General features: G+C 35.6%; 1 protein-coding gene across 13 annotated transcripts in view; it reads left to right on the top strand.

Moving 5' to 3' along the window:
* USP47 (ubiquitin specific peptidase 47) overlaps positions 1–24,702 on the top strand; it is a 115,424-nt gene that overhangs the window by 64,443 nt on the left and 26,279 nt on the right. For all 13 annotated transcript variants that reach the window (XM_070073260.2, XM_008266247.5, XM_051824800.3 and 10 more), the window contains 7 exons: positions 11,735–11,830; positions 11,919–12,071; positions 14,085–14,252; positions 20,724–20,855; positions 21,578–21,654; positions 22,236–22,291; positions 23,727–23,839. In XM_070073260.2, coding sequence (XP_069929361.1) covers positions 11,735–11,830; positions 11,919–12,071; positions 14,085–14,252; positions 20,724–20,855; positions 21,578–21,654; positions 22,236–22,291; positions 23,727–23,839 — 795 coding nt within the window. The remainder of the gene's footprint in view (positions 1–11,734; positions 11,831–11,918; positions 12,072–14,084; positions 14,253–20,723; positions 20,856–21,577; positions 21,655–22,235; positions 22,292–23,726; positions 23,840–24,702) is intronic.

Below are 24,702 nucleotides of genomic sequence, written 5' to 3'. Positions count from 1 at the left end.
TATAATGAGTACTAGGAGTCTCCTACAACTTTTTTTTACAAAAAAGCCTTTCATCACAATATTTTATTTATTATTTTTTAATGATTGTAATGTATGTTCATTAAATTTCTCAAGTTCATTTTACCTAAGTAAGGCATCAGTGTTTAAGGGTTCTTACATCATTCCAAATATCAGATTCAGTTTTGTTTAACGTTAATCTCTAGCAGGATTTAATAGATATTAGGAAGGCTTCTTTCATTAAATAAATTTGGGAAACTATGTGACTGTAATTCTTTTTGGGAAGATAACAGTACATATTTTATCTTAAGTACACTACAATTCCTATAGAACAGAAATTTGTTTAAATGTCTATATGGGACATCTGTTAATATCTCCAGGTACGTATTCTGAGGAACACATTGTAGAAAGTTGCATTAGATTAAGAAAATTTAAGAAATATCCCTATTTTGTTAACATTTATGTCCTTGGGGGAGTACTAAAATATGTGATATAATTTCCTGTTGTTTTGTAATTATTTTATTAATCCTGAAAAATTAATATCAGCTGAAGAATTACTTTTTAATCCTTAAAGAAAATGTTGTTCTTAATGAATTTTTAGATAAGTAGATCCCTCTGTGTTCAGTGCATTCAGTCTGTAGCAAATCAGTTTCTCTGAACTTCTTAAAGTAATATTGTCCACATTTTAGAATATATTAAAGGAGATGGTTCTGAGTACATTATACTAATACGTAGAGATGAGAAATATATTTTTGGTGATTAGTTATGAAAACATTTTTTATAAATATTTCATGTGAGGCATATAGCCTCATGACATTATCTGGGTAAGTGCTCTATTTAAAATTTTAGGCAGTATTTTTTGTCATATAACATATTTAATGTATGCTCTGTAGCAGACACTGTTCTAGGCTGTTTTCTTTAACTCTTATTCTATTATTATGTCCATATATTCAACTTTCTGTTACAACAGGATGCATTCAAAAGCCTGAAATTGGGTTTAGCCACATCTTCCCATGTAGTAGCATTGGAGAGATTAGGTTATATAAAAACCTATGTTCTCTAAGCAGATATGATGTAATGATTCTTTTAAGGTTTTGCATAGAGAGTTGTGAAATTAGTATTTATAAAGTCAAAAGCATTTCAACTGTTTAGGTTATACAAGTTGATATTATTAAGTCCTACTCTGATATAACAGTTGATTTGGACATTGTTATCTAGCTGACTCACCCATATAAGTCATTTGGATGAAGGAGTGACCCAGAATTGTCCAATTATGAAAGCATCACATAAAGAAAAATCTCTTCCACAGACTCTGCCCCTCATTTTTCTAGGAATTTGTGTGGTTGGAATAGTGGGAACCAGTTTAAAAAGTGGGGTCTTCTACTTTCAGGAAGATGGCATAGATGTATACATTGCCATATTCCTATTGCAAAAACAACGTAAACCTTGTACATTATATATAAAAAATAAACATAAGAAGACTGAAAGGTGGAGAGAAGGCATAAAGACTAGAGATCTCAGCACTCAAGGAATCACATGGTGGTGAGTTCCCGGGCCTTTTCTTTTCTCATATCCCAAACTTGAAGCTGAAGAAGTTGAACCTTCTTCAACTGATGAAGCAGTGGGCACAGACTTAAAAATGACTTTTGCTCACTATCCCAAGGACCTGGAAAGGGATTGCTTAGCAAGTCTGAAAAGTTTCAGACAATATCCATTCTGCTGTAGCTAAACACTACAGAAAAACTGTGGCCTCAAGGCCTAGTGGGAGCCTAGACTTCTATCTTCCTAACATTGTAACAAGACTCCTTGACTCCCTGTTGCCCACTGGAGTAGTTTTCAGAGGAGGCTGAATACAGAGCCAGGTGTTTCATTCTTGTTGCAAGAACCCAACCCATTACTGTTTGCCCATTGCCCTAGTTTATTGTCATTAGGAACCACTTGGGAAGCTGAGGTGGTCCTTTCCTTCCCCAGTTGTGTGATGTCAGATTTATTCTAGTAGAAAATTGGGACTTTAAGTACATTCCAGGGGTAATGTGACCTGTGGTGTTGGTAAAGGCCACAAGAGGAGCAAGTATGAGGCACTCCTGACCCTCCCAAAGTGCTATCAGTAGAGGCCTGCTGAACAGCCAGAATTCCTATCTCTGCCCCGCAGGATGCAAGAGCCCCTCCTAAGTGGAAACTGTGATTTCTAATCCCTGTGGCAATAACGAGGAAGGTCACGCTTCTCCAGCCGGAGCAGTGTCTAAGGAAGCCAGCTAAGATTTGAGTAGGGCATAGAATCATAATACCAAATGTTCAGGTTTCAATTAAAAATGTGCATACTAAGTACTGAAAAATCTCAGTTGGAGTTAAAGAAACTGAAGATAAAAACACTGAAATGAATTATGCCGCAATTACTTAGTAAATATTTTAAAGCACCCATCATAGAAATACTTCATTGCGCAATCCCAAGCCCACTGAGACAACTGAAGAAATAGAAAGTCTCAGGAAAGAAATAGCAGTTAAAAGCAGTGGAAATTTAGAAGTAAAACTGCAATAATTCAAGTTCTAGATAAGATCAACAGCAGAGGAAAGGGACAGTGGAAAGAATCATGCACTTGAATGAATTTTAAAGTATATTCAACAGCAGAGGACAGAATGAAGATAATAATATTTTTAAAAGGTCCTCTGGAACCTCTTGAAACTGACTGAAGATCTAATACTTGTGTCATCGGAGTCCTGGAAGCAGAAGTGAAAGAAAGCAGGGCTGAAAAAGTATCAAAGAAATAATGGCTTAAAACTTTCTTAATTTGGTAAAAGACACAATTCAGACTTTCTGAATTTGATATAAACTACAAATCCAAAAATCTGAGGAAATTGCAAACAGAACAAGACTATCTATGTCAAGTGCATCCGTAGCAAAACTTCTTGCAAGTAAAAGACAAAATATATTATAAGAAGTAAAACAGAAGATAACCTTTCTTACAAGAGGAAATAGTTCTGATTTCTCATTCTGAGCTGTGGAGACTGAAAAGAAGTGGCATAATTTTTCAAGTGTTGAAAGAACTTGTTGACTAGAGTCTTATAATACATGAAAATAGTCTTCAGGACTGAAAAAGAAATCAGGTCATTCTCAGATGAGAGAAAATAAGACCCCATCCTAAAAAGAGTGCTGAAGTTCTCTAACTAGGAAATAAGGGAAAGGCATCTTGGAGCATCAGGAAGGAAAAACAAGTTAAGCAAAAATATGGATAAAGAGTTATTCCTTCTTTTTTTCTTTTTTTAAAAAAAATTATTTAATTTATTTGAAAGACACAGTTACAGAGAGGGAGAGACAGAGAGAGAGGTCTTCCATCCACTGGTTCGCTCCCCAGGTGGCCACAACAGCTGGAGCTGAGCCGATCCGAAGCCAGGAGCCTCTTCTGAGTCTCCCACGCGGGTGCAGGGGCCCAAGTACTTGGGTCATTTTCCACTGCTTTCCCAGGCCATAGCTGAGAGCTGGATAGGAAGTGGAGCAGCCAGGACTACAACCGGTACCCAAATGGGATGCCGGCGCTTCAGACCAGGGCTTTAACTCACTGCGCCACAGTGCCGGCCCCCAGTTATTCCTTCTATGTGAATTTTCTAAATTATTTTTAGTGCTTGAATAAAATTACAACACTGATAAGTTTCTCTAAATCTATATGTGAGAGATATTTTAGACAATAATGACAAGGAGAAAGTATAAAAGAAGGTAAGGTTTCTCACTCAAAGTGATAAAAGAATGGTACCTGTAGATTAATTTTTATATATATATTGTGTACATATAGTAAGACCTGGAACAACCATTGCAACAGAGATGCATTCAACAAATACTATAAATTGTACCAAACTAGAATTTAAAAATATGTTTACCTAACCCACAGCAAGGCTATAGAAAGTAAGTAAAGGCATGAAAAGCAGAAAACCAAAAAGAAAAAAGCAAAAAATAATATGGCAGAGGTAGTTACATGTAAATGGTCTAAAGTTACTAACTAAAAGGCAGAGAGTAGTCTAGTAAGTTAAAAAAAAAAAATGACCAATACTATGTTATCTAAGGAAACAGGCTTTAAATGACCATATGCTGGTTTAGGGAGATTGAAAGCTAAAGGATAGAAAGTGAGTTACTGTATAAGCATTAATCAGAAAAAAAAAGCGAGAATATTATTAATACCAGATAAAAAAGACTATAAAGCAAAGAAAGAGATAGAGGAGTATTATATAATGGTAAAATGGTCAGTCCACCAAGAAGATAACAATTCTAAATGTGCATGCATCAAATAAAAAGCCCCAAAGTACAAGAAGCAAAAAATATCAGAACGTTAAAGAGAAACAGGTAAATCTCCAGTTATAATTGGACTCTTCAACCCTTCTCTCAGCTAGACAAATAAGAGAGCTAGGAAGAAATAGCCAAGATACTGAAGAATTCATCATTGTCAACCAACATTATCTAATTGACACTTATAAAATGCCCCATTGAACAACAGCAGATTATGCTTTTCAAGAGCCCATGATATATGTACCATGACAGGCCATACTGTGGGGCATAAAACAAACCCCAGTAAACTTAAAACCAGAGTGTGTGATTTCCAATCACAGTGGAAGCAGATGTTTAGTCTGATAGTTAAGGTTACTGTGTTCCGCTTTGGAGTGTTCCGCTTTGGAGTGTTTGAGTTTGAGTCCAACCTCTAGCTTCTGACTTCACCTTACCACTAATGCAGATCCTGGGAGTCAGCAGCAGTGGCACCAATAATTGAGTTCCTGCCACTCAGTTGGGAGACTTGGATTGCATTCTCCCTTTCCAGCTTGGCCCAGCACCAGCCCTTGTAGGCATTTGGGAGTGAAGCAGGAGATGGTTTTCTCGTCTCTCATTCTCCATCTCTCTACCTTTCAAATAAACAAATAAATAAATAAAAGAAATTACAGAAAGAAAACAGGAAAGTCATCAAACACTTCAAAAGTAGCAATATAATTCTAAATAATCCATGGGTCAAAGAAGTGGTGTCAGGAAATTAAAAAAATTTTTTTGAACTGAATGAAAATGAAAATAAAACATGCCAAGTTTTCTTGAGGCACAATAAAGTGATGTTGAAAGGGAAACTTAAAGCATTAAATGGGTACATTAAAAAAGAGAAAGATTTAAAATCAGTAATCTAAGTTTATACTTCACCTGGAAAAAGAAGAACAAAAGAAATCTAAAGAAGGAGAACAAAGCAAAAATAAGTGATGTTGAAAAATGGAAAATGAGAAAAAAAAACAGTGAAACAGAGCTGATTCTTTTGAAAGACCAATAAAATTGGCAAGCTTATAATAAGACTGATAGTGACAATCATTATCATAAAATAAAATACAATGTGTTAACATTTATTTCTCCATTCAAATCAAAATACATGTTGAATGATGGAGAAATGTGTAATGTAGAGAATATAGGTTAACAGTAAAAATAGAAAAAATGTATTTACAAGCAGTATTATTTCTTGGACATATCATTTTTTTAAAGATTTATTTATTTATTTGAAAGGCAGAGTTACAGAGAGGCAGAGACAGAGAGAAGTCTTCCACCCACTGGTTCGCTCCCCAAATGGCCGCAGTGGCTTGAGCTGTGCAGATCTGATTGAAGCCAGGACCCAGGAGATTCTTCCATGTCTCCCACATGGGTACAGGGGCCCATGGAGTTGGGCCAACTTCCACTGCCTTTTCAGGCTATAGCAGAGAGCTGGATCAGAAGTGGAGCAGCTAGGACTTGAATTGGTGCCCTTATGGGATACCAGCCCTTCAGGTGGTGGCTTTACCCACTATGCCACGGCACCGGCCCCGGATATATCTTCTGATTGTTCTGTCTACAGTATTTGCATTAGTGCTGAATTTGTGATAACCAGTACAATTTCTTTGGAGAACTAAGAATGTAAGAATTCTCTGTGTTCCATTTGGAATTCTGAAAATTACAGTTCAAAAAGATGTACAAAACTTTCTTTTGCATAATATATGTGTGATAAGCTTAGAAAACAAAACATTTTCTTACCTCTTGGGAATGATTAAAAATAATCATTATCAACTCAAAGCTTGTTTAAAGATATGGATAGTGATTTCAAAAACAACAGAGTCATAGCAGCTCCTGATAAGATGTGTGTGTGTGTGTGTGTGTATGTTATAACAATTTGATGTTTTTAATATTTTTTCCCATTTTTATGGTCTATAACCTACTTCTTTGATATCTACAATATAGTTTGTCATGATTTTTGTTTAGTGTGGGTACCTAATTAAGTGCAGATAAATGTGTATAACCATATCACTTATATAATTTATTTGTTGAATGGTCAGATGAACTGAAACTTATTTTTTTTAAAGATTTATTTATTTATTTGAAAAGCAGAGTTAGGTGGAGAGAAAGAGAGATCTTCTGTCCAGTGGTTCACTCCCCAAATGGCCACAACAACCAGGACTGGGCCAGGCCAAAGCCAAGAGCTGGGAACTTCATCTTAGTCTCCCATGTGGATGCAGGGGCCCAAGTGTTTGGGCCATCCTCCACTGCTTTTCCATTCACATTAACAGGGAGCTGGATTGAAAGTGGAGTAGCTGGGACTCAAATTGTCACTCATGTGGGTTCCCATCATTGCAGGTGGTGGCTTAACCTGCTGTGCCACAATGTGGGCTCCTAAGCTTATTTTTATAACTGATCAATCTCGTGTTTAAGTATCTTAAATGAGAACTCATTAAAAGGCTAGAATAAAGAAGCTATAGAATATACAAATATAGATTTAAATGGTTTCTGGGTCTGAAGAATAATGACTGCTTGAATCTAAATGTCTTCACACATCCCCAAAAATCATAGAATAAAAGGAGTACAAATGAAGTGTAACTCATGCCTTTTGCATTTACTAAAAGAGAATACCATGAACTTCAGATTACCTGTAATTAACAAAACACCTAATTCCATCAGAGCTTTCACTGCTATCTCAAGGTCTGTGTATGTGAACAGTATCAAACTGGGAAGTTCAAAGTCTGTGAAGGGGCTGGCATTGTCGTACAGCCACCTCCTGTGATGCCTGAATCCCATATGGACACAGGTTCAAGATCAGCTGCTCCATTTCCAATCTAGCTCCTGCTAATGTGCCTGGGAAAGAAGCAGAAGATGGCCCAAGTCCTTGGGCTCCTGCAACCATGTGAGAGACCCAGAAGAAACTCCTGGCTTCAGCCTGGCCCACCCCCAGCTGTTGCAGCCATTTGGGGGAATGAACCAGCAGATAGAAGATCACTCTCTCTCTCTCTGTAATGCTGCATTTTAAATAAATAAATCTTTTGAAAAAATGAGCAGAGGGGGCTTTAGGTCTGAAACTAAACAGAGAATCCCCTGAGAAAGGACAACAACAAGTGCCAAAATACTGATTGTACACTGGAACTTGGATGACTTAAAGCATTAGCTATGTAGAGAACATTTTAGAGTCAGCAGGATTAGGAAAGGACATAAATGAAGAAGCAGGTGAGGCTGCTCAGAAGCATAGCAGTGAAGAGAAAACAAGAAATAAAAAAAGGTCCTGCAAAAATGAGAGAAGTCACCAGCCTCTCCTCCCCTTTTCACTCAAGAAACCACTCCTCACTAAACTGACAAAGTGCTCTCAAACCTAGAATGCTGTTCACAAAATGAGAAGGGAGAAAACCAGTCAATCCTCTCTGACACTGCTGTTAGAAGAAAGTGGAAAATCTGTATTAAAGCATTTTAGCTCTGGAACCCCCTCCTTCCAGAAACACACCAGAGGGGAACAATCACAAAGTACAGTACTGTAACTGTCCTCTAGACCATGTTAAATAGTTTCCAATAAGCACATCCTGGTATCCAAATATTTATGGAGAGGAATGGCTTAAAAAGAAGAAGAAGAAATCCGGAGTTCAAGATGAGGAAAGAAACTGAAGGAAAAGACAAGATTATATCTTAGAAAGGAATACATAACAATGCTGAAGTGAGAATAGAATGAAACTCTGGTGAGGAATATGAAATGCAAATGAATTGAAATAAAAAAGACCTCCAGAAAAGTGTTAAGTGGAAAATCCACAAAGGAGATCTGATATAATTGGAGTTTGTAAAGAAAAGGAGACAGTAGAACAAAGTTAATGATGAAACTATAAAGAAGAAAACTCCGGAGCTACGAGATTCATCAAGTCTGCCTTTTCATGGACCTATCATGTATCTGGAAAAAGTGACCTTGTCCCAGTGAACTCTAAGACATATATTTTAGTAAACGATTAGACTTTAAAAATAAGTTGGACTAGAATCAGACTTCTGAAGAGCAGCATGCAAATCGTGGCAGGAGAGAAGCCATTTGAAGTCCAAGGAAAGTAGCAACAAGGAGTTGAAATGCAGGCAAGTTCTTCAGTTACGATGGCTATGAAGAAGCAGTTCTGAAGATTCAGGAACTCACTGAACATTGTATTCTTGAGCCCTTGAAGTTTATAGAGGATGGAGCTTAATCCAACTGGGGAAGTGTCAGCAAAAAATTTGTAAGTATTTAGTATATTAAATTGTAGGTTTCAAGGACTAAATGAAACAAGGGTACATAGAATAGTGTGAAATGGTGAGAGCACAAAGAATGCCACCTTTAAAAAGGAGGAGAAGAAAAAGTCAACATGGAGTAAGATCCAGCTGTTTGGGATGCAAATAATACCACTTGAAATTGTCAGAGCAGATACCAGCAGCTTAACTTAAGAGATATGAGGGAGGATTAAAGGCACTCAGAAAAGTGGAAATGTGAAAGTAACTACTAGAACAAAATTACTGGCTAAGTACCAAAAGAAAATGTAAAAAAAAACTGAAGAAATCACATAGAGGAAGGAATGTAAATATGTAATACATACCATAATTATAACATAATAGTGACTCAGATAAAACCAAAAAATATCAATCTTATCAGACATGAATGGACTTAAATTGCCTGTTGAAAAGATTTTCAAATTGGGTTATAAAAGCAAATATTACATTAAAATTTGGTTTAGATAAGACTCCATTAGTAGATACTAAAGTCAAAGGTAGAAAGTTTGGGAAGGCCCAGAATTTTGGCATGATTTCCAAATGTCTCCTTAGTTTTTTCATATTAGAATTATAACTATGTAGTGGAGAAACTTAAAAACACTTTGACCAGGTAATTAAAGTTGATCATGACCTACAACTGTGATACCCTTGTACCCTTAGAGGGACACATCATTACTTAATGTAGTAGTCTTGGAAGGAATATATACATAAATCTGATAATGAGGGACATTTTTAAGCTTGGTAATTATATTTACATAACAATATCTTTTTTAACTCGCAAAATACTAAGAAGTAAAGCATGATGTGTGAGCCTTCTCAAATGGTTCAGATAAAATCACATGATATTATCAGGGTTGGGGGAATAAATAAAGCAAAGGTAGCAAGTTCATAGCAAATGCATGTTACATAAAAACTGCATGGATTTCAAAGTGTTTTGTCACTAAAATAGATTTATAATCCCATTTTTCATGTACTCTTTTAAGTTGATGAGTTTACATAGAATTTTCTATTCTCTAAACTTTTCTGTAAGTTTTAAATGTTAAAAAATCTCTGGCTATGAACTGTAAACCAGCTAACAATACACACACGCACGTGCACACACACACATGTGTACATATCCCTCTTAGTTCAGCAAAGCAGAATTTCTTCATTCTTTCCCTGCCCCTCCTTTTGAAAGATAATGAGTGGGTTTTGCCAGTTCGAATTGGCTCTACTTAGAAAGCCTGACAGTCTGTGTTAAGCTATAGGTGTGATTTCTATTAAAACTTCTTTATTATATTTTTACAGAATTTGCCAATTTTTTGTTCTTAAAATATGCTATAAAAAAAGAAATACTGTTTCCTAAATGTATCCTTTCCTATGACCTTAGTAAAATGCTCGGTCCTGTGGGAAAATTCAGCTCTTTTGTTCAATATAACTGCTTTCTTATGTTCTGAGGACAGAATAAGCGGTTGGATGAGTTTAGAAGCCTCTTCATGTCTTTTCCTAGTTTTATCATGTATCAAAAATGAGCTACTTCAAACAATACTTGGATAGTAGTTTTATAGGCTTTGCTGGCAAGGTTAAGTCCATTTTGCCAGATCTAGCTTCTTTGTTTTCCTTTTGGGGAACGACTTGCTCTGTATCCAAAGAAAAATATATGAAGATACTTTGTCTTAATAATTCTACAGCTTTTCTTTATATGTAATAAATATTACATTCTGTTTATATCACATGTGAAGAGACAGCAGATGAAATTTGAGGTTATACAACCAATCTTATGTGCTGTATTAACTTATTTTTTAATTGTGCAAAACCAGTGATTTTAAGTGAAAATTAATTTCATGCCCACTGATTCTTCAACAGACCACAGTCCAAAAAAAGATAAGGGAATTTTAATTTTATGTATACTGAGTCTTCAACAATATTTATGCCAAGTTTGTTGCTTCTGGCTTAAGACTGGGTAGGAAAAACCATGATTCTATACTGGGTGAATAATCTAGGACTCATCATATATTTTTATATAAAATACTGGCTTTTTTAAAAATTTATTTATTTATTTGAAAGACAGAGTTACAGAGAGGCAGAGGCAGAAAGAGAGGTCTTCTCCAAATGGCCACAACGGCTGGAATTCCGCTGATCCAGTCAGGAGCTTCTTCCAGGTCTCCCACGCGAGTGCAGGGGCCCAAGGACTTGGGCCATCTTCTACTGATTTCCCAGGCCATAGCAGAGAACTGGATCTAAAGTGGAGCAGCTGGGACTTGAACCAGTGCCCATATCGGGTGCTGGCACTGCAGGCAGCAGCTTAACCTGCTATGCCATAGTGCCGGCCCTTCATCATATATTTTCAAGTGAGCCAGTATCTCACCTACAATGAGAAGGTTGCCAAGTGTTCTTCAGCTTAAAGAACTAGTACAATATTCGATTGCTAATTTACTCTACCTATTCTGATTAAGGATGATTATGTAATTTTTTAAATGGATGCATAGTATATATTCTTCAAAGGTCAGTGTTACTTTGTAGCTTAGAAAATGGTATCTCCTGGGGCCAGTGCTGTGGCGAGGCAGGTGAAGCCACCGTCTGCAGTACTGGCATGCTATACAGGCATCAGTATGAGTCCTGGCCACTCCACTTCCGATCCAGCTCTCTGCTATGGCCTGAGAAAGCAGTAGAAGATGGTCCAAGTGCTTGAGCCCCTGCACCTGTGTGGGAGACCCAGAGGAAGCTCCTAGCTCCTGGCTTTGGATTGGCGCGGTTCTGGCCATTGCGGCCAACTGGGGAATGAACCAGTGGTTGGAAGACCTCTCCACTATTTGTGTAATTCTGACTTTCAAATAAATAAATAAATCTTAAAAAGGAAAAAGGTGTCTCCTAAAGAAAGATTGAAGTGATGCTTTCCACTGCTGTTTTAAGTATGCAACTTTTAATATAAAGACCAAGGATGATTTTAGGTTTAGTGAAACAGCACATTGTAAGGTCAGTAGCAATTAGGTAGAAATAACTAACTGTGCTTTGCAATACTAAGGAATGAAAATCTTGTGCAAAATGAAGTAAATTATTTTCTTGCTTTTATAGTGGTAACATTTTGCTGCTCATACGTTTTTTGCCATGATGAATTTTAGGTTCCTAATTTTCCAGCCATTCTACTTATAACTATTTTGGTCATTGCATTATTTTTGTATCCAGGTCTTTTTATTTAACATAATAAGTGATTAGAAAGCAATTTTTTCGTTCCAGGAAGAAGCATTGCATGCATTTATCCAGCCAGAGATCTTGGATGGCCCAAATCAGTATTTTTGTGAACGCTGTAAGAAGAAGTGTGATGCTCGAAAGGTAAGTGTCATGTAGGAATTCATAGTTAATTATCTGAGGTAATATTCAGTATTTAATATGGTGCCTTCCTTTTTGTCCTCCCCACCAGGGTCTTCGGTTTTTACATTTCCCTTATCTCCTGACCTTACAGTTGAAAAGATTTGATTTTGATTATACAACCATGCATAGAATTAAACTGAATGATCGAATGACATTTCCCGAGGAGCTAGATATGAGTACATTTATTGATGTTGAAGATGAGGTAAATATTTATTATATTTTCTTGTCAGGAAATATTTTTCACTAATACTTATGTTTTTGAAAGAGCTGTATGGGATAATTTAACATTGATGTTATTTAGACTTTCTTCATGAAAGCTTTTCATTTCTGATATTCTGATGCTGAGTTCTATAAAAAGAATTATATTTAAAAAATTTTTATTCGATCTGAGTAACTTATGGTACTCTTTGAAAAGATAATAAGGACGTCAATTCTGGAATTCTCTCTTGAATGTTAATCTTATGTTTCACCATTTCTTTATTATTGAAACTAATCTGTAGACATAATGCAGAATAAATATATGTGAATGGGTGAATGAACCATTTGTATTTGTCTCAGTATCTTTTTCAATGATTAAGGTGTCTGGGTTATTCACACTTAAGGTTTGCTACCTCTTAAATTGGCTAGGATAGAAAACTAGAAGATATTTTGTCTGTTTTCCTTTTTTAATTTTTTTTTCATTTGGAGCTTCATTTAAATAGTTTGAGCATGGGACTTCGAAGGACACTTGCAGTACACTTCATTTTCTTTCCACCCATTGCCCTCCCAGAATTCTCCGGTTCCACTATCCTTGTTCAGTGATCAATTCATGATGTCCCACTTTGGAAATTCTTCTGATTTCATTTTGTGGAGTATTTACAGTCACCTAGCGTAGTTGTAATAGAGGAAGAAGTCTTCGCTATTCTCAAAACTACCATGAAGCATATTTTACTGGTTAAAACTAATTATAATAGTTAGAAAAATGCCTTTGCACCATAGTAATAATTTTAAAAATACATTGTTTTCTTTAGTACTGTTAAGTACTAAGAGGCATAGAACAAGTTTTGGACCTAGCTGAGATGTGAGTTGAAATTCTTGTTCTGCTACTTGCTAACCTCTTGACCTTGGATAATTCATATAACCTTTCTGAGCCTCATTCTGCTTTTCTCTAAGATGGGATTTTATAGCTTTGTAAGAAGATATCTTAGATGAAACAGATGTTTATCGAATGATAACTGACCAGATAACTTTTTGAAAAGGTTTGATTTAAAATAAAATAATGAGGCATTTGTGCCTCACCTACAAGATCTACTGCTAAGTATTCCAAATTTTCAAAGGAGACATAGTCTTTATAGGATTCCTACTCAAATGGTGATCAATATTATACCAGTTTTCTGTATATACCTAATATATTCTTTATAAAGTGAAATGTTTTTCAAGGAGAAAACACCTAGGAATAAAGTTTGACAGAATCTTTTTAGGGAGTTCTGGTTTTAATTTTTGACTCGGAAGAGATGCTTTAGAAAACCAAGTTCTTGGCAAGAAAGTTTGTGTTTATATACTGCTTGTTTCATTCAAGAGCTTCTGTGCATTACCTCGCACCCACTAAGAGCATGCATCTTTGAGAATTCCAAAACCATTTAAATAAATAGTTTTTGGTATAAAAGGAAAAGAGAGAAAGAGTTGTTTGAGGATTTCAAGAAGTCAAATTACTCAAATTAAATTCATGTGAATGTGATTTTAAAACCATAAAACATAGAAAAGTTACATGTCTACCTCCTATAAACCACAGCATAAAGTTCTTGAGGATAGAGCCAATGTCTTATTTTCCTAATTATTTATAATATCTAACAGTATTAGACTTAATTGTTCTTTAAGATTTGAGAATAAAAGTCACTTGTTTGGGAGTTCAGGTTCTCTGCTTTTAAGGATTTGGCTGAAAAAAAATGGTAATTTACATTACTTTGCAATGATAAACAGAAATAGGGCTTAATAGAATTCTAATTCTATAGTTTATATTAGAATTTTAAGTCCATGGTAGAAATGCTTTTAAAATACATGTTTTCTTTGAATAAATTTATTTAAGTTTTCACTTTTAAGAGAATAAAATAAATAAATATTATTAACAAGTTGCCAAACTATGTGAAAAAGTTAGCAGTATACAAGTGAAAAGTTTTGCTGAATATATTTTCCCTGTATTTGGCTCAGAATTTTAAGATCATTATGTTTTATTAAGAAATCTCCTCAGACTGAGAGTTGCACTGACAGTGGAGCAGAAAATGAAGGTAGCTGTCATAGTGATCAGATGAGCAACGATTTCTCCAATGATGATGGTGTTGATGAAGGGATCTGCCTTGAAAACAATAGTGGAAATGAAAAGATTTCAAAACCTGGACTCGAAAAGGTACTTTAAGACATTTTTTCTTTAAATGTATTCATTTTAAAGGCAGAGGGGCAAAGAGATACAGAGGGAGCTCCCATCCCTTGGTTCACACCCCAGATGCCTGCAACTGCCAAGTCTCTGCTAGATCAAAGCCAAGAGACTGGTACACAATCCCTGGTCTCCCATTATGGTAGAGGAACCCAAATACTTGAGTCATCACTGCTGCCTGCTAGAGTGTGCATTAACAGGAAGCTTGTGTCAGGAGCCAGAGCAGGGTATTGAACCCAGATACTTTGATATGGGATGCAGACTTCCTAATCAGCATCTTAACAACTGTGCCAAATACCCTCTCTGAAAAGATATGTTTTACAGGTTTTTTTTTTTTTTAATTTTTTTAATTAAAAGAGAGAATTAAGTATTCCCTGAGCTGCTGTCTAATTTTATAGCTGGTATGACTGATGAAGTTTTCTTTAAAAGAAATTAATTTTTCAAAGCTAAAATCCCTTAAAAATACTTGTTTTTTAAAATGTATATGTTAGGCATGCCTAATTCAAAAAAATCTATTTTGAGCATTGGCATACAAAACATTTTGAATTTTGGAGAATTTCAGATTTCAGATTTTTGAATTAGGAATGCTCAGTCTATGCAAATATTCCAAAAAATAAAAAGCCTTAAGATCTGAAACACTTCTCATCCGAAGCATTTTTTATAGTAGAAAGGTACTTCTGAAAGTTTGTAGAAGATGCTTATTGTGAAAGACTGCATGAATTTCAAATTTTTATCTCTCTTAGCTTACTAATTCTGTTTTTAAAAGATTTTTTTAAATGTTTGCTCTAGAGTTTATAATGTACATTTTTAACTATTCTTAATTGACCTTAAAATAATACTGTGCTGCTTCATCTTAGTTTGTGGTACCTGGTATCAAAACATTCCCAGTGGCTGCATCCCATCTCTTATGACATTGCTGACAATCATTTCACTTACCCATATGCTGTCATCATCCTATAGATTTGTTACTATTCGTGCTTCAACCAGATTACCACCTTGTAAATCAGTTAGGTATAAGAAGTATCAGTATTTCATTTTACCTTCATTGATTCCTTCTCTGATGCTCTTTCTTTTTTTATGCGGATCCAGGTTACTAACGCATGTCATCTTCCTCCTTTTTACATTTTTTGCATGACAGATCAACTGTTCATGGTTTGAAAATCTAAGGAAATGTTTGTTTCTTCTTCACTTTTTTACATATTGGATCAAAAACAAAATTTACCATCTTAACTATTTTTAAGTGTACATTACAATATTGGGAATGATATGCACGTTGTTACACAATTCTTTTATCATTTAAAGCTCTTTTATCTTTCAAAACTGAAATTTATGTGCATTAAACAAGTCCCTGGATCATCCCTTACTCTCATCCCCTAGCACATATCCTCTAATTTCTATGAGTTTTACTATTTTAGATACCTCACATAAGAGGAATAATACAGTATTTGTCTCCTTTTTTAAAAGATGTATGTATTTATTTGAAAGGATAGGTGGCCAAGAGAGAAAGACAGAGCTCTTCCATTGCTGGTTCTCTCCCCAAATGGCCACAACAGCCAAGATTGAGCCAGACTAAAGCCAGAGCCAGACACTTCATCTGGATCTGTCACATGAGTGGCAGGAACTCAAGTACTTAAGCTATCATTCCCTGCTTCCCATGTGCATTAGCCGGAAGCTGGATGGGAAACAAAGGAGCTGGAGCCTGAACCAGACTCAGATATGGGAAGTGGACAACACAAGTGGTGGCTTAACCTGCTATGCCACAGTATGCTCACACCCCACCACACACATACACTCACCCTGGTATTTGTCTTCCTGTAACTAGCTTATTTCACTTAGCGTAATGCCTTTAAAGACCATTCATATTGTTAACATGTATCATAATTTCATTCCTTTTTAAAGCCTAGTAATACAAGGGCACTTTAAAAAGTTTCTGGAAAATAGAATTAAACAATGTTTATTTTGGTGCAAAAAAGTTTGAAATCCTTTCATATGGAGAAAATTTCAAAAGTTCATGAAAAATGCCTGTTTCGATAAAATTGCAGAGACTTCAAATTTTTTTCACCAAGACATTTTAATTCTATTTTTCCATGAATTTTTTGAAGTACCCTCATATTCCATTGTATATTAGTTGCTAGACATTTAGATTGCTTCCATTTTGTTGCTTTTAGAAATTGTGGCTGCTATGAACATGAATATGCAGATACGTGTTTGAAACTCTGTTTTCAGTTCTTTGTATCACAGAAGCAGTATGACTGAATTGTATGTTAATTTCACTTTCAACTTTGAGGAACTACCATAGTGTTTTCTTCTTTTTTTAAAGATTTATTTTATTTATTTGAAAGACAGAGTTACAGATAGAGGTAGAGACAGAAAGAGAGAGGTCTTCTATTCCAATTCTGCAAAAAAAAAAAAAAAAAAGTGCCATTAGGATTTTTCTAGAAATCACATTAAATCTGTAGATCACTTTGTGTAGTGTAACACTTGGATAATATTATGTCTTCTAGTTTACAAACACAGGATATGTTTCCAATTATTTGTGTCTTTATTTTCTTTCCACAGTGTTTTGTAGGTTTTGCTGTACAAGTCTTCTGTCTCCTTGGTTAAGTTTATTCCTAAACATTTTATCCTTTCTGATGCTACTGTAAATGGGATTGTTTTCTTTCTTTTTAGATTGTCCATTGATGGTGTTTTGCATCACACCTGATATTTTTATGTGTTGATTTGTGTATCTTGCAACTTTGCTGAATTTATCAGTTTAAATCGATTTATTTTTTTGTAGAATCTTTAGAGTTTACTGCAAACAAGATTATGTCATCTGTGAACAGAGATCATTTTATTTCTTCCTATACTATTTGGATGTCTTTTGTTCTTGCTTGATTCCTCTGGTTAGGACTACAGTACTATATAGAATAGAAGTGGTAAGAGTGGGCGTCCTTGCCTTGGTGCTGATCTTCGAGGGAAAATTTTTAGTTTTTCATCATTGAATATGATGTAAGCTGTGACCTTTTCGTTTGTAGTCTTTATTATGTTAATTTCTCTCTAGTCTTTGTTTGTTTGGGTGTTTTTATAATGAAAGGGTATTGAGTTTTTCAGACTTTTTTTTCTGTATCACTTGAGAGGATCATGTGGTTTTTGAACTAGCGGATGGAAAATATCTCTCTCTCTCTCTCTCTGACTTTCAAATAAATAAATGAATCTTTTTTTAAAAAGAATATTGGTTTATACCTTTTTTCTTATAGTATCTTTGATATTGGTATTAAGTAATGCTTTTGTTTTCTGTTCTCTATTTCTGCTCTAATCTTTATTGCTTCCTTCCTTTTGCTTTGTTTGAGTTTAGTTTGTTCTCTAGTTCTTTCCTTGAAGTGTAGAGTTAGGTTGTTTAGTCAGGTCTTTTTTCTTTAATGTGTGCATTTACTGCTAGAAGTGTCCTTCTTAGTACTACTTTTGCTACATTGTATAAGTTTTTGGTGTGTTTCATTTTCATTTTAACTTGTTTCAGGATGTTTTCTAATTTCTGCTGTGATTGCCCCTGTGACCCATTGGCTGTTCACAGAGTGTGTTGTTTAATTTTTACATATTTGTGAATTTTCCACTTTTCCTTTTGCTGGTGACTTCTAGTTTCTGTTCTTTACATTTGAAGGATTATTCTACTGGATTGAAGATTCTTATACTTTTCTTGCTTTTGTGTTCTGTAATGAAAATGTGCTGTAATTTTTATCCTTGTTTCTCTTTAGATAGTTTAGATAGGTGCTTTCCCTCTCTGAATTTCTTGGATGTTGTTTGATTTATCTTTGGTTTTGTGCACTTTGTATATGAAATGCCAAAATGTAGCAGTATTTCTGGCTTTTTAAAAATAATTATACTGCTTGGTATTCTCTGAACTTCAGGGTGTGTTGCTTCATGCTACCTCTTTTTGAAAATAAGATTTATTGGAACATAACAACTCGAGTTATTTCCCTTGTTGTCTGAGGTCAGTTTGATGCTGTAATGGCTGAGGCTGAGTTGAGATCTGAGGTGACAGATCTGATGGCCTGCAAAGCCTACATTACTCAGTAGTTTTCCCATGCATTAGAGAGTCAGGTGATCTAGATTGTAGTTCTGACTTAGCTGCTAACAAGGTGTATCACTTTGGGCAAATCATTTAATCTGTGAGCCTTTCATTGGCTACATTTTGGAGGAGTTTGGACTAGATGCTTTCTCTTGTTCTACCCAGATGCAGAAATTTGTGATTCTGTTTGTCAGAACTGTGTTTGAAGATTTATACCCTTTTTATTTGAGTAATGTAGTGCTTTGATAAAAAGTATTAAAAGATAATAGAATGTTAGAATGTTTTTTAATTTACAATTACCATTCTAGGTTTGGATGAAGTAACCATTACTGCCCTTCCTACTTCTTATCATTGCCTTTGAGAACCCTTATACTTTCATATAGACAGTGTTATCTTTTGCTTATGATAAATACCATTCTCACTTGGAAGATGTTTCATGTCCTAGGAATCACCATCATTTTTGTCATATAGAAGTTACTACCATCATAATTTTCCAGGAAAGAAATTTTTTTTTTTTTTTTTTTTTTGACAAGCAGAGTGGACAGTGAGAGAGAGAGACAGAGAGAAAGGTCTTCCTTTGCTGTTGGTTCACCCTCCAATGGCCACTGCCACCAGCGCGCTGTGGCCGGCGCACCGCGCTGATCCAATGGCAGGAGCCAGGTACTTCTCCTGGTCTCCCATGGGGTGCAGGGCCCAAGCACTTGGGCCATCCTCCACTGCACTCCCTGGCCACAGCAGAGAGCTGGCCTGGAAGAGGGGCAGCCGGGACAGAATCCGGTGCCCCGACCGGGACTAGAACCCAGTGTGCCGGCGCTGCAAGGCAGAGGATTAGCCTAGTGAGCCGCGGCGCCGGCTAGAAATTTTGTTTGACTATTATGATGAAACATAAAAAATGCATAGCACTTGATTGTTTGTTGTTACTAGGGGCCCTGGTTATCATATTATTCATAATATTCAGCTCTGTCGAGTTTTTTCTAGTGTTTGAAATTCTTTTTAGGATACTTAAGTTTGTTTCTTCACACTTGCAGAGGTTTTTTTTTTTTTTTTCTTAAAGATTTGATGTGTGGAAAACTTATGATAATGAACTGTATGCACTAACTACAATTATAGCACTTTACTAGCCTGGAGTTACCACATTTTATAAGTTGTCCAAGGCTTTAATACATTTAAATTCTGGATTAAAAGTAAATCTTGAATCCTTCTCCCTACCACCACTGTGATTAATTTTAGTTTTAGGAATATGAACCACAAAAGGAATTTGCAGTTTGTTGTAGGAATTCATTAAGCTGCAATATCTTGAGAGTTTAAGGAGGCTCAAATGTTTTTTAGGCTAAAGAAATAGAGAAGCTCTAATTCTTTACAGAAAAGGAAATGAAGAAAGACTTGCTACCAACGGGAGGATCATCTTTGATAAACAGACCTTTTTTTTTTTTAAGATTTATTTATTTATTTGAGAAACAGAGTTATAGACAAAGAGAGGCAGAGACCGAAGTCTTCAATCTTCTGGTTCACTCCACAACAACTGGAGCTGGGCTGAATCCAGGAGCCAGGAGTTTCTTCCAGGTCTCCCATGTGGGTGCAGGTGCCCAGGCACTTGGACCATCTTCCACTGCTTTCCCAGGCCACTAGCAAGGAGCTAAATCAGAAGAAGAGCAGCCAGGACACAAGCTGGCATCCACATGGGAGGCCGGCAGTGGAAACACAGGCAAAGGCTTAACCTATTACACCACAACGCCAGCCTCCAAATTGACTTTTTAACTCTCTTGCCTATTTCTGTCTTCCTCATTATACATTTTATGGTGGCATTTGATCTATAAGGTCTCATATTGCTTGTAGCTGTGGCGTACCTCAGCTCCTGAAAGAAAAGACAGTCCTAAATATAAAAACAAAGAATTTGTAAATCACTTATTTTATCAATTCCTTTTTCATTCTTTTTTTCTTTCACAAATACTTGAAATTTGCCTAAAATACTCTTTAGTTCTAAACAATGAATAATTATTTACAGAATAAGAAACTATTAAGAAATAATTTTAATTTATTATAGATATAATTTGGGATTCATTCTTAACGTTAAGTGGGAAATATTAATTCAGTAGGTCACTGTGTGGATGTCATATAAAACTATTTTATTTGAACATAAATAAATAAATTTTAACCTTATATTTAGAGTTACATATAGGTTCACAGGTTATGGAATAAATAAAACGAAGGAATATATTGAATGAAACTTGAGGAGTTTATTTTTGTATAAAATAATTTGGTGACTTGAAATTTTAATCATATTTTCAGGGAAAGTTGACTTATAATACATAGGACAACTATCATATTACAGCACTGACAAACTAAGAGTTTCATGTTTTTCTGTCCTCTGAGTTACTTATATGTTTTCCTCTTAGAATTCCTTGATCTATGAGCTCTTCTCTGTTATGGTTCATTCGGGGAGTGCTGCTGGTGGCCATTATTATGCTTGTATAAAGTCATTCAGTGATGAGCAGTGGTACAGCTTCAATGATCAACATGTGAGCAGGGTAAGGAGGTATCTTTTAATATTATTGTTCTGAAAGGAGTAGGAATATTTCTAGTCAACAGTTGGTCTTACTATAAATGGGAAAATCTGTCTAGAAATACATCTTAAGAGCCATGTCATGTCGCCTTCCATTTTTGCTTCATTAGATTTTCTGCTGTTGCTTATTGTTTTTTGTTAAGATTTGTTTATTTATTTGAAAGGCAGAATGTTACAGTGAGAGAGGGACAGACAGACAGAGAGGAGAGAGGTCTTCCATCTGCTGGTTCACTCCCCAAATGGCCACGGCAGCCATGGCTGGACCAGGACAAAGCCAGGATCGAGGAGCTTCTTCTGGGTCTCCTACATGGATGCAAGAGCCCAAGGACTTGGGCTATCCTCCGCTGCTTTCCCAGGCACATTATCAGGGAGCTACATTGGACGTGGAATAGCCAGGTCCCCAACTGCCACCTAAATGGGATGCTGGCGCCGCAGACTGTGGCTTGTGCCAGCCTTTCTTTGTCAGTTTGTTTGAGACTTGTTACATATTTCCCAAATTAGACTACCAGTTTTCCTCTTGCCTTGAAGCCTTCAAATGTGCTTCATGACTAAATATTATGAATTGGTATCTGAAGATCTTATGTAGCATCTAACTGTGATGTTAAAAGATTGGGTTACATATTGATCTTAATAGAATGTTGTTATAGATTTCATTTTAAAAAAGGAAATAATCTGACAACTCTCTAGATAACACAAGAGGACATTAAGAAAACGCATGGTGGATCTTCAGGAAGCAGAGGCTATTATTCTAGTGCTTTTGCAAGGTAAAAAGTCATTTCCCAAATTTTATTGTTTATAAGTTAGAATTAATATAGTGTCTCAGTGTTTCATAATCATTCAAGACTTAACCCAGAGATCAGGAAACTACAACCCATGAGCCAAATCCCATCCATTTCCATATTTGGAGAATAAAGTTTTATTGAACATGGACATAGTTACTTGTTTATATAGCATAAGTCTGTGCTTTCACTCTACAAAAAACATCTTTGAGTGGTTGTAGCACAGACCAGTGTGCCCTGTAGAACCCAAGATTTTTACTCTTTGGCCCCTCCAGAAAAAATTTGCTGACTCTGAACTTCACTGTTGCAGTCACTCCAGTATGGTTTTACTCTTCACTATCTTATCAAAAAGAGAGAGAAATCTTCTCATAAATCTGTAATTAAAAACAAAGTAGATTTTTCCGTTTTTTGGGATGTTTTAAATTTGGATGTGTCCCTGAACAGTAGCATGCATTTCTAATCATTTGAAAGAAACTTTACAATTTAAAATAATTATTTAATGATAGGAAGTGGAATCTTTACCATCTTCTTTTTTTGTCTCTTAATTTTTTTTATATTTCTGCCAGCTCTACAAATGCATATATGCTGATATATAGACTGAAAGATCCAGCAAGAAATGCAAGTATGTCAACCTATGGGTATTTGATTTTAGTCTGTAATATAAACTAATTTGGTTTGTATTCCAAGCTAATTTGTTTTATACATGATAGGAAATTAAGTTTTCTTGTACCTGATAGTATTAATTATAAAGATTGTTTAGAAATGACCATGCTATTAGTGAATCTGTTTTAAGCATTATAATGTATTCACATTTTTTAAACCTTTATTAGATTGATACAAGACTTAGACAAAACTGTATTCCAAGGTCTGTTACATAGTGTTCAAGAAATTATTGTGGAACTAATGAAAAAATTAAGGGAAATTATAACAGGAAGTCATTTCAGATCAGAGATTTAAAAGCAGAAGTAAACATTTTTATTGCATCATAAAGAAAGTATCCCAAAGATTAACTTGTCTCAGATCATAGCCACCTGAATGCAAGCTAAGATTGTGATTCATTGACCTGTGTGGATCCAGCCTTCCAGTAACTCTTCCTTTGATTTTGTGATGAAGCACCAGAGGGCGCTGTAGGAGTTGATATGGAATATTTAAAAATTAGAGCTCCTTTGTAAAAACAATTTTTACTTTCCAAAAAGGCATATTTTTGGTATGAATTGTTCTCCCTGTTTAATGTCAAATAATCATTAAATTCATTAAGTAGTTTCATAGTCTTATATTATTAACCTTTAATACTTTGAGTTAATATGAAGTTTTTATCATTTTTAAAAATTCGTAAAATAATTCACGTGTAGGTCAGTGATCACCACTCCTTGTATATACTGTTTTCCTTTAAATGGTTGTTTAAAAGTAACCTCAGAAACGGTGACCACTTTTCCTGTATTCATATGAATCTTACAGCACAAGGAGGGAAGACTGGAACAGATAAAGTTAGGAGTTTTGTGACTGCCTTCTTTGGGTAGGAAGCAGTTAAAAGAGTACTTTGAGGACAAAGTAGATAATAATATATGAGAATAATAACATAAATAGCATTGTTTTAGAACAGCAACTACATTTATTAAATATTATGTCCCAAGTAATTGTATAGGGTAGGTGTTATTAATTAGCTAAAGAAAACTAGGTCTAGAGAAATAAACTTGTTCAAGGTTACACAATTTGAAAATGGTGGCACAGTTTAAAGGCAGAAATTAGTTGTTTTTGAATTTTAGAGGGAGTTTCCCATCTTAAAATCTTACTCTGTATATACTCGAGTTGTTCTGGATCCAGGGGCTTTTATGGATAGATAATATAACTTTTTAAAATACAAGAACTGAGCATGTATCATTTTCATTACTCTTTACCTTTGTCTGGAAGAAGCTTATGTTCCAGATTGAGATAGGATAATTGAGATACATTTCCACGAATGGTATAATACCAGGTGTATAATATGGCAGCAGAGTAGAACCGAGTGAATAAAGCTTGATTTCAGTGACACTATCTTCTCCTGTTTTTATTAATAGAATTTTTAGAAGTGGATGAATATCCAGAACATATTAGAAACCTGGTGCAGAGAGAGAGAGAATTGGAAGAACAAGAAAAGAGGCAACGAGAAATTGAACGCAACACGTGCAAGGTTAGGTGTGCTTTTGATTGAAAAGTGCTAAGTTTGCTGAAATGCTTTTCTTAAAATTAACTCATTAGATTAAGTCTACAGACAGTTATGCCATCACGATCATGTAGCAGGAATGGAAAGCCTTTTTTCTGCCAAGGACCATTTGGATTTTTTTTTTTTTTTTTTTTTTGACAAGCAGAGCCAGATAGTGAGAGAGAAAGACAGAGAGAAAGGCCCCCCTCCGCCAGTTCACCCCCCAAATGGCCACCACAGCCAGTGCACTGTGCCGATCCGAAGCCAGGAGCCAGGCGCCTCCTCCTGGTCTCCCATGGGGTGCAGGGCCCAAGCACTTGGGCCATCCTCCACTGCACTCCCAGGCCACAGCAGAGCTGGCCTGGAAGAGGAGCAACCGGGACAGAATCCAGCGCCCCAACCGGGACCAGAACCCAGGGCGCTGGATATTTATAACATTATTCACAGCCATACAAAATTATGAACTTAAAAATTAGCCTGCTATAAATTTACCTAATTTTGAGTCCCAACTGCAGGTTTCCTTGGTGGGGTCAGACAAAATGATTTCGTGGGCCAGACATTCCCTACCCCTGAAAGCAACTTAGCTACAAAGGTAAAACTTGATTTGATTTGATGCATAAATACCTAATAATACAAGCGATAGTGTTTGGGGCTGGTGAAGTTATGTTGAGGTAGACATTCTCAACCTACCATGAGAAGAATAAATCATTAAAATCTTTCTGAGTAAAAACTGAGAAGCATTTATCAAGATCCTTAAGCGGATTCAGTATCTTTTATATACTTTCTCTTATGGAAATATTGCTAATGACATATTTTCCAAACCAAGAAAATATTGGAAACGTCTTGAGGGC

The sequence above is a fragment of the Oryctolagus cuniculus genome, chromosome 1 (genome assembly GCF_051225735.1).
Source record: "Oryctolagus cuniculus isolate XC-2025 breed Fujian yellow rabbit chromosome 1, ASM5122573v1, whole genome shotgun sequence".
NCBI classification, from domain to species: Eukaryota; Metazoa; Chordata; class Mammalia; order Lagomorpha; family Leporidae; genus Oryctolagus; species Oryctolagus cuniculus.
Note: the sequence above shows the minus strand (reverse complement) of the source record. Positions and strands in the feature narration are given on the sequence as shown.